This window comes from Oreochromis niloticus, linkage group LG4 (assembly GCF_001858045.2).
Source record: "Oreochromis niloticus isolate F11D_XX linkage group LG4, O_niloticus_UMD_NMBU, whole genome shotgun sequence".
NCBI lineage: Eukaryota > Metazoa > Chordata > Actinopteri > Cichliformes > Cichlidae > Oreochromis > Oreochromis niloticus.
This window is the reverse complement of record NC_031969.2, coordinates 22,197,310-22,208,332: the sequence shown is the minus strand read 5'-3', so window position 1 is coordinate 22,208,332 and position 11,023 is coordinate 22,197,310. Positions and strand designations below refer to the sequence as shown.

General features: G+C 41.3%; 1 protein-coding gene across 1 annotated transcript in view; it reads right to left on the bottom strand.

The window, feature by feature from the left end:
• Nucleotides 1-3,724: 3,724 nt before the first annotated feature.
• Nucleotides 3,725-11,023, bottom strand: part of sdk2a (sidekick cell adhesion molecule 2a) — an 83,236-nt gene continuing 75,937 nt past the window's right edge. Inside the window, 8 exon segments of the mRNA XM_003450109.4 lie at nt 3,725-4,525; nt 4,528-4,888; nt 6,306-6,435; nt 8,916-9,060; nt 10,089-10,229; nt 10,309-10,473; nt 10,567-10,692; nt 10,788-10,949. Coding sequence (XP_003450157.3) covers nt 4,470-4,525; nt 4,528-4,888; nt 6,306-6,435; nt 8,916-9,060; nt 10,089-10,229; nt 10,309-10,473; nt 10,567-10,692; nt 10,788-10,949 — 1,286 coding nt within the window. The 3' untranslated portion in view covers nt 3,725-4,469.

Here is an 11,023-nt window from a genome sequence, read left to right as displayed (position 1 = left end):
GTCCATTCACACGAGCTTTGGCTCAGAGAAGATGGTGTTTCTGGATCATGCTCACATATGGCTTCTTCTTTGTGTGATGGAGCTTTAACCTGCATTTGTGGATGACACGTTGAATTGTGTTCAAAGACAGTGATTTCTCAAGTGTTGCATTGGGTAAATTGCTGAATCTCTGCCCATCTTTACTTCTGTGAAACTGTTGCCAGTTAACCTAATTACTTGAAGCTAATATCATTCATAAAACAGTAATATGTCTCAGTTAAAACATTTTATATGAGTTCTGTTTTCTGTTGTAAATTATGGGTTTGTCTGATTTAGAAATCATCACATTCTGTTTTATTAACATTTCATGCCGTACTACTCTTCCTTTTCAGTTGGAGTTGTATGAAGTGAGTTTTTTTTAAGCAACTGTCAGGTGGCTATAAGGGAGAAAAAATCGTATTTTCTTTAATAGTGGAGGTGATTTCCTTTCTTCTATCCATTTTCTGAACCTCTTATCCCACTTAGGATCGCAGCTCACACTGGGCAAGATTAAAGGGACACATTGGACAGATAGCCAGCACATCACAGGGCCAACGCAGAGAGACAGATAATAACACACTCTCACATCCACACCTGCGGTGCGCTTCGAATCACCAGTTAACCTATCTTTGACACCTCTGTCTAATGGAACATCAGAAAATGATTTTTTATCCAATATTGTCTGGGCCTGCACTCCACCCCATTCTTTAGGTATTCTCGGTTGTTCTCATTTCTGGTGTTTGACATTAAGGAAAATCATCTGGCTTTTTGGTCTCATTCTCAAACGTTCAATTTAAACTTTATAGTGTTAGCAGACTGGAATAGGGTGGCTGTGAAGCTACTGGATGCAAGATGACCATTTAGCCATGTCACCTCTCCCCCAAAAAACTTAACTTTGCACAGTTTGAGATCAAATATTACACTACTTATAAGGGCAAATATAATGGCAAATGTTTAGGCAGTTCTGCTTGATTGAACTAGTGCATAAAAAATGTCTGCATACTGCAGAGAAGTGTTGTGAAAAGAAAACAGTTGGGGGAGCTGAAATTAGCATCTCCTCAGGTTTTTAACTGATCTGGCAGAAGAGGCTTGGGCTAAGTGTATGTAGTGGAAATACACTATGTGTACTGTATCTATGAGTGAAATAAGATAAACCAGAAGACTTCTGGTTTAACAACAACTCTTCCTTCATTAAAGCAGTTTGAAAGCTGTGACTTCTCATTTTTCTCTTTATCACACACCATAACTTGGCCCCCACCAGTCAACCAGACAAGTTAACTGCGCTGCCAATGCGGTCTTATGAACTCCAACAAACACAGTCAGAAATAGGACAAATTTTGTTTAAGTCAGTCCCATGAGGAGATGTTTCACTGAAATGTAAAACTGTGCCAGATTTGCAGATCTATCTCTTTTCTGCTCTCTGTCCCCATCTGCGTGAGTGCCTCGCTTTCTGTCTCTGTCTCACTCTCTTTGGCTTGAATGTGTGTGAGCAGAAGATTTGTCTGTGATCTCCTTAGAGTGAAGAGCTCAGTCGAGTCTGAAGAATTACATATTTATATATAATATATCCATGGCAGAAAAGATGTTTTCCACTTTCACCTTACCCCTAAACCTTTGAGCCTGATCCTTCTGTTCTTTGGTTAAGATCAATGTTTTCTGGCCCGAAATAAAGGGATTACCTGTCCAACCATCCCCCAGATTTTCAGCATGCTTGCACTGGATCAGGTTCTTCTTCATATTCTTCCCAGTATCTCATGCTCTTTTGCATCCCAATTATGGTTTTGTTTGAGATTCGGGTCATTTGTGCACTGTAGGATTAGGTGTCACTTAAAAATGACTTTGCATTCCAGATCATACAGAATGCTCTACTTAAGACTGGCTGTGCAAAATACATTTCTACAGGTTTATAATTGGTTCAGATTTCCTTTATAATGAGTTCATTGCTAATTCTCTTTATGCCAAAATCATAAATCCTGTAATTATTTTTATTACTGTTCCACCATTTCATTATGATTCATGAGGAAAAGGTCATTACAAAATAGAATGTTTTATTTTAGCATTAACATGGCTATACCGCTTTTTTCTCTTTTTTAAATGATGTATACAGTGATTCACATTGGAAATTGGACAGATTACATTTTTAGACCTTGAAAACTGAATGCTTTAGTGTGCACACTATAGGTCAAACTCCAGCAAAGCAATATCTACTCACCTTTTCTAAAGAGCCAGCTTATGCAAAAAACATATCCATACGGTACCATGAGCTCTAACACAAATCATGTATTCAGAAATGATAGAAATGCAATCACACCTTGTAACATGAACAAAAAAGGTGACAATCCATACTGATGGATTTCACACATCATCATACTTTTTTCTCCTGCTGCACATTATCATTTACTCTTTTGTATCTTTGTAAGTGACTGATTTCCTGTTTTCTTCCCAGTATGTCGAGAAACACCCCAAAATTTGAGGTAGTTTTGAAAAGTAAAGGTTTCGTGCTAAAGAAATCAACATGCGGTAAAATCTATTGCATTGTAAAACCCTTGGATATGGATACTCTCCATTCTCTTTTAAACTAACCACAATGAGTGAGTATTATTTTCTTTCATTGACAGCTATTAATATATAATGATTCATATGCTCGTTAATAATACACACACTGGATGCTTTATAACATGACAGCATCTCACAGATGTTGAAGATTTTTAAGCTGCACATCAGTTATATGAATCTCCTACTCTAACCTATCCCAAATTCGCTCTATTGGATTGAGATCTGGTGACTATGGAGGCCATTTGAGTGCAGTGTATGCACAGTAGTGTTCAAGAAACCAGTTTGAGATGAGCTTTCTGATATGGTGTGTTATCCTGCTGGAAGCAGCCAAATAACTGGGGTTTTAAAGAGATGGACGTGGTCAGCAGCAATACTCAGGTAGGCTGCAGCCTTAAACGATGCTCAGTTGGTACAAAATGGCCCAAAATATGCCAATTATTTATTGTTGTTTACACCAAATCCCAACCCTACCATTGGAACCTTCTATTTTAAATTTTGGTGAGGCAGTGCAAATTGTAGCCTCAGTTTTCTATTTTCTGTCTTTCTGACAGAAGTGGTACCTGGCGTGGTCTTCTGCTGCTGTAGCTCTTCTGCTTCAAGGTTCAATGTTTTGTGCATTCAGAGATGCTTTTCTGCATACTTTGGTTCTAACAGGTAGTTTTTTGAGTTATTGTTGTTTTAATTATTATCTTAAAGCAGTTAGGCCACAGTTGGGCACCAACACAGCATTTTCACTGAACACTGCAGCTCACTGATTTTTCTTTTTAAGATCATTCCATGTACACCCCAAATCCCAGTAGATTAGCAGTTTTTGAAATACTCAATCCACTTGACACCAACAAACATGTCACCTCTCTTCCTCATTCTGATGCTTGCTTTGAACTTTAATCATGATCATGTCTACATGCCTAAGTACACTGAGTTGCTGCCATGTGACTGTCTGATTAGATGATTGAGTTCAATGAGAAGTTGAACAGGTGTACCTACTAAAGTGGCCGATAAGTGTATGTATCTAATGAACCAAGGGGATTTGTGCTTTTGGGTCTTAGTAATTTTCTGTGAATAACATTAAAGCAAACAAATACACATTATAAAGCTTGCCTTTGCTTGTATATCTACTGACATGAGCACACAATCAACATCCTCAGACTACTATAAAGGTGCCACAATGCTTTAATGTGATTCATAACATTTTCACTAGTGATGCTCTGAAAATATTGAGCTTGAAGCTGCTTGATATAAATATCTGGTAAACAAGATGAGACAAGTACATATAGTAAATACACAATGCATTTCCAACAATGATTAGGCAGAGTGAGAAACTTAAAGGCAGCTGAGGGCTACAGTGACCGCAAGTGCCTCTCTCCAACTCAGAGTCATTTTCTCACAACATTTTGTCCTTTGTTAGGCATCGCTTGTTCCATAAGAGTCCGTTTTTCCATTGTCCAGTCTCAGCAATCCAAGTGGTCCATACTCTATATGGTTCTAAGGTGGTTGTTTTCAATAAAGCTCTCATGTTAAACAATAATACAGGGGTTGAAAACAAGGATTTCTTTTTCAGAACTTCTGGTCCTGTTCTCTCTTGTTTACATCGTTGATCGTTCAAATTAATTTGCTAAAGCAACACAAAAACCTTCAAATGATTGTCTTTTCATAAAATACATATTACACAGATTGACCAACCATACGCACTCAGCACAATCATACATACACTCTTCACAGAGGAGAAAGCACTATTTAAGATGCCTGCAATGCTTAATATTGAGCAACAACTCTGTCAGTAAGACAGAACTAAAGATAAAAAAAAAAAGGAGCAAAATACAAATAAACCAACAACAACAAAAATCAAAGTTTCGTCCTCAGGGTCCTGTTGTTATTGGAAGGAGAGCTGTGTGTCAAACAAAAGAGGAGAAGCCCGCGGTAGGTGCCTGAGCGGCACAGCCGAGGCTGCTGGGGGCCGGTACAGGGTGCTGTGCTGGCTGGGGGGGTCGGAGGACAGCAGGGAGGGGGTGGGAGTCCGGCTTCCCTTAGGCCTGAAGAGGGTGCCTTGGCCTTGGCACTGAGGCTGTGGTGACTGGGCGCTCTGGGGGAGGAGAGGGGGAAGAGGGGGCAGGGGGGGTACGGGTGGTGGGTGTTGTCGTGACTCTTGCTCCACCAGGGGCTCGGGCTGGGAGTAGCCGTATGCCGGTGGACGAGTGACGCCCTTCTGCTGCCGCCGCCAGGAGTTGTAGTAGGTGGGGTCGCTGATGTAGTGGTTAACAAAGGAGTGGGTCTTCTGCCGACTCTGATCCATTTCGTATTCGCTGTCGCTGCCCTGTCAGTCAACAGTTCAAAGTCACTTTGGCAAAAAATGAGGACAGTAAGCAGAACACATGCTATGATGCTCACTACAGAGTATAATGACAGCTACACTTTCATGGTCTCAAATCAAGGCTAATTCTATTTCCAGTATTGTACAGCTGGTTGACAAACAACACAATAGCTACTGAGTCACGGCACAGCAGGACATATCTATTGACAATGGGAAATCTATGAATCCACGTGCATTTCTATGGGCCAGATAATCACTTCTATTGAGAATCTTTGAGATGTAGAAGCTTACCGATAGCTGTATGGAGTGCAAATATGATACATGTAAACAAGTGTGTCCTAGAATTAGAGAAAGATAATGTTTACAGAATTAATCTCCTTTTCTTGTAACACCAGACCATCAGGCAAAAGCTTGTCTGACTGAATCCTCTTGTTATTCTGCTACATGTACATGCTGAGAAACAGAGAACTGTTTAAAAAAAGATAGTAAAAGCCTCCCACAGAAAGCATTACACATTTGGCACATTTGTGTGCCTGATGAGCACTTGCCCATCTACTGCTCTATTGAGACACTGTAGCTCAACAGATGTTGAAGCACCATTTATTTGCACAAGTGTCAGGTAAACAGTGGGAGGCTACGCAGAGGAAAAGAATAACACCAGCCTGTGTCTCCTGGGAGATCTGTTTTTTTCTCAAACTGGCATGAACAATGTTTTGCCTGTGCAGGTACCAGACAAATTGGCCAGGGAGACACGGCGCGAGTGTGGGAAGACAAATGTTCCGAATCTGCTACAATCGGCTTCTCTGCCATTTGTAGGTACCATCCCTCATCACTTCAAGCCTCCCATCTCCTCACTGGGCCAAGCTATTCTACGCACACACTCATCATATTGCGAGCTGAGACGTGGAAGCCAAGATTAACAATTTCTGTTTGACAAAAATTAATTAGTTGTGAAGATATTTCAGCACACGCGAGGCACGGGAACCGGCTGTGTATTCCCCTGCCATGAAAGAAATCAGTATTAAAAGATCCAGAAACGTCAGCCATCACTGCACGACGCTAACAGAGGGTATTTAATTTTGAGGTGATCCACTTGAGGCAGATATTGCTGCAGAATGTCATTAATTTATCGTCACAAATGCTGCTTCATAATTAGACAGCTGTCTTGCTGCGCATCTAGCAAAGCGGTGACTGTGACAAGCTGAATTGAGCTTATCAAGAGGACAGTTGGCAAATGTAACAAAAGAAAAGAAAGTTGAACCAGAGAAGTATTTTTTTTACTTTAAAAAGGTTACAGCTTTGCCCTGAGGATTTTCTCCGTGAGAAATTTAAACAGTTGAATTTGACTTTTTAATTTAAGTTCATTGCTTATTCCAGACGCAGGGTTGGGCATAGACTGTAAGCCTGGGTCAGCGCTTACCTGCGAGTCAGATATCTCCGAGGGTTTTTCAGTCAGACTGCTGCTTTCTGCTGGGATCAGGTCATTATACTTAGTGCTGACATCCTCATCTGAGTAGTGCAGACTTCCAGGACTGGGTCTTGGAGGAGAGCTGAATTAAAAAAAAGAAATAAAATACATTAAGAAAAGTAGAGAGTTAAGAAGGAGAGTTATAAAAGCAAGAAGATGATAAAGAGCTAATGTTATATAAGAAAAAGAAGTTTCTTTTGATCATAATTGCATTCTCCGAACTGATTTTCTTAAGCTCTCGCTTTTTTTTTGGGAGGGAGTAAAAAGCTGTGTCATTCCTGTGACTGACACCACAGAGACAACTAAAGAAAGCCTACAAAACAGTTCTAAAAATGAAGCTTCAAAAGCCACAGGGTGTTCAGTGGGAACAACATGAATAGATCCAGCACAGACTTATTGATTATGAAAATGATGGCCCAGTTCAGACAAGCACAGCATGGGTTATTTGTGCATTCCTGGAAGCCACTACATTAGGCAGGACAGAGATTAGAATTGATCTTATACTTCTGCTATTCTTTTCTAATCTTTCAAAGTGTTTGTGGAAGTTTGGCAGTGGACTTGTGCCAACCTCATGAACAGAATATATGCAAAAAAAAGAAAGAAAAAAGATCATGAAGATCACGAAAGCACTCTGTGGCGATTAGAGCTGAATTAATACACAGAGCGACTCAATCAGAGTTTTAGACTTCCTGCAGAAAAGCTGGGTAACTAAGCGTGGACTTGAGCTTTGTGAGCATTAAGAAGTTCTCATACAGTATGAATGCAAGTCAAGTAAAAAAAGAACTCCTTAACTTCTTTCGGCTCCAGTCATTAAGTCCATGAAGTGAAGCAGAGAGAAACATCTGTGCAGACAATTATTTTTCTCCTTCTGCTGTAATGACTGCTGCTGCGTTCAAGGTCTGCTGAGATTGAATTGGATGGTCTGAAAGCCAAAACTGGACCACTACCCTCGCATCACTGCGCTACATCAGTGGGCTCAGTATGCATCTCAGGCTAATACATTAAAAGAAGGGTTTGCTCAGTTGGTTTCAGAAAAAGAGACTAACGAATTGCATAAACTAGAGACTGCATGAAAGTAAATGTTTAAATGATCCGAAATGGAAAATGTATGTGGGGGCAGAATAGACAAGCATAAAATGCTGTGATGTCAAGTGTAATATTAAGGCATAAAGAAGACAACCTTGACAACCTCTCCCCCCCCAAAAAAAAAAAGTTAATATGTACACACAGGCGCTAAATCACTGGGAATGCCAAGAACAGGCTTAGAAGACACAACATGACAACGGCCATGAAAAGGTTGACACAACAAAGGGATATCTCCTCTGGGTTAAAGGGGATGACGTGAGGGGGTGGACTGTGGAAAAAAAAAAAAAAACTACATTAAGACAAGGTTGAACCAGACATAAAAAGGATGGAGCCATGTGAGTGTAGGGGAGGAGGGGCAATAGATTCTGAGCTTTGAATTATTTAGGAGCACTGTATTTATCCCCCTTGCCTTATCTGTCTAATTCATCCTTCTTTCCTTCACCCTTTCAAATATCCCACAGGGAGCTCTTCTGCTCTTCCTCCCTTAGTCTACAGATCATTAACAAACAGTACGGTACCAGTTTGGAGCTCTTCAAAGAGAGGGAGCTACTCAAGGCTCTTTGATCCCCTTGGCCTCCTTGGTCAAGGAGAAAATAACAGATTCCTCTGCCCTTTAGTGCACCCCTAACACATTCCACCACAATGTGCACACTAATGTGCAAAAAAACAACATCTATTTTAGTGCTGTGACAAGAAGCAGACGCTGAAGCGCCATCCCCCAAACACAACCAACTGACCATTCCTCCAGCCCTGACCTATGTCTACACACGTGCTTATCATGCTGCAGCGTTTGGGAAATTCCATTTATCTCATGTTTGCATAATCATTACCAAAGGCACAGCCTACCAAAGTCCTGCTGACATTATTCTGCGCCGTGATAGCCTGCGTAGCACTGCGTGTAAGAGAACCTCTGAACTCAAGCCCAAAAATAAATAGTCGGTTCTGTCTCATAAGTCCACTTCATGTTATTTCCTGCTGTCTTTTGGATTACCTGGAATAACGATTACATTTTTTGTTTACAAAGTCTGTTCCAGAACTCTGCATTTGGGTCTGCAACCCGCGATCCATGACAGTCCTTGCCTAAAGCTTTGATGAACAGACAAAAAGGTTTTGAATGTTAATTAGCCAGTATTGTGCTGTCCCCCAATATGTATTTTTGCGCCACTCAAACACTGAATATCAATGAGAGGAGATGAAGGAGGCTCAAATCACCAGCTGGTGCCCTCAAGGTTCAGTTGTTTTCACTCGCAACTGTTGAGCTGTTGTTGAGGGAAGAGGGGAACACACAACACCAAATACTAATTCTTGTATTTATTGTAACTAATACAAAAACACTTGAAAAGGAAACGTGACAAAACTGACAGAGCAATATATCTGAGAAATGGAATATCTGCTTGCAAGCTTTAAAAGCAGTGGTCCGCTGAATACCATTGGTCATAATGCACACAGGAGGTATTTACGGTGATGCTGACTGACCGGGTATAGATGCCGTTTTTACGGCAAAACGAGTTCTTCACAGAGAGGCGTCGGTTGTTCAGCTCCAGGGCCGGGAAGCGTCCCTCATCGAGCCGCACCATCTCTCCGTGCGTCAGAGGCAGCGACGTGCAGTTGGAGTGGTTGCCTGGACGGGGGTATGAGGATGACACTGTGTGGGTTGTGGAATGGAATAAATGAATCAAATCTAAAATACATTTCAATCCCTTGGATTATTTTATCACTGTATTCGGAAAACAAACAAAAAAAGAATTGCACAGTTATTTTGTTAATGGTTTCTCCTTAATTTATATTTGCAAAACCTTGCTAAAGGTCAAAATGCTGTTTAAGTACAGGACAAGCTGAGGTAAATACCACTTAGTTAGGCCCAATGTTCAATACTGATTCCAGATAAAACAGCCTCCAGTTGGCAGTACAGGTTCACAGCTAGGAAAGCTGGGAAATGTTTGGGAGGGACTAAGAGGTCATCTTTTGTCCTCACACACATACAGTCCTTGTCTGAGCTGGCCAAGCCTGATAACCTTGGCACCATGCTGAACACTGGCTAAGCTAAAAAGTCAGTAGTAGGAGGCATTAGGAAGGCTTGCCCTGACTTTCACTTCTCCCCCAAACATTGCTCCCATCTGTCTAATGCGACTCTTGCGTGTCAGTCATAATGTATTAATGATAATACCAACAATACGGCTACTTACAATGATTAACTTCCTGTACCGTACCCTTGCGTTTAAAGAAAATAATTGACTTGTTGATACAGTGATACAGGAGCAACCTTTGCTGTTGTTAAATAATTACTCTCAGTCTATCTAATGACCTGAGCATTAAATCACTGCCAAGCCATTTATTCCGGTATTGATCCTTGCTGCAGTAAAATACGAACAATAATATTTATTCATCTGCCAATTTCAGCTGTTCACTGATAACATTAACCCTCATATTTCCCCTGTCAGCCAAACAACGGAGGGAAATCAAGGCCATTTGTCTAACTGTGTGAGCCTTTTTGCTCCCATTTAATAAGATAGACTTTGGATGCTGCAGTCATTAAAATGCAGCGCTCAGCAGACCTGTCTAAGAGGAAGACAAATTCCACTCGATTGCCTGGGTTGCAAACAGAGAGAGAGCCTGAGATATTAGCAGAGTTTAAGGTGTGTTTCATACCTGAGTCTGTTTTTTTGGTATACTTTTTACTCTGGCCTCGGATGATGAGAATGAAAATAAGGAGGAGGATAAAGATGAGTCCCACAAGAGCAATGACTACCAAGAACCACCACTCCTCATAGAAGGGAGACACTTTCTGGGCTGAAACCAAAATAATAGATATTAATATCTGATATTTAGCACAACACTGCGTAAGTCTTCATTTTATATTACAACTGACCTGATATGGAAGGGGACGGGGCACTGGGGGACCCGTAGCCATAGTCGTTGACGGCAATTACTCGAAAGTCGTAGGTGACCCCTTCTCGTAGCATGTCCATATTAAGAGTGTAGGATGTCACTTCTCTGGGAATGTCTTTAATGAGAATGTCCCACAATCCTTCATCTAAAGGCAAAATAAGAAAATATGTGAATAAAATTAAAGTGTACGGTGGACAGATTAAAACTCAAACAACATGTATGTTTGTAATTGGCCCACCAGATGGTCTGGCCTCTATGACGTATCGCGTGATGGGTGCACGGCCTTGATCGCCACTTGTCCAATGCAGTGTGAGAGCTGTGCCATATCGAGAAATAAAGGGTTCTCCTGGAGGGCCTGGAGCTCCTGAGAAAACAAGAACGGTGGATAAAAAATGACAAGGGAGTCCTCAAAGGATTCGATTATTGACGCTGTAATAAAGAAAAGCTGTAGCATCCCACCTTCTCCGGGTCCAGTGGTGATGTTGGCCTCAACCTCGGGGCCGTAAGTGAGAGTTTTGGCCCGGATGCGAAAGTTGTATGTGACACCGTCGGCCAGATCTTTGATCTTCATCCACTGGGGAGCACTGCCCTTCACATCTACTGTCACTATCTTACTGACACCTGGAGTGCGAGGAGAGGAGTCTGTACAGGAAACACTAAGACTCTAGATACTGCTTTCTACAAGCGACAAAGAG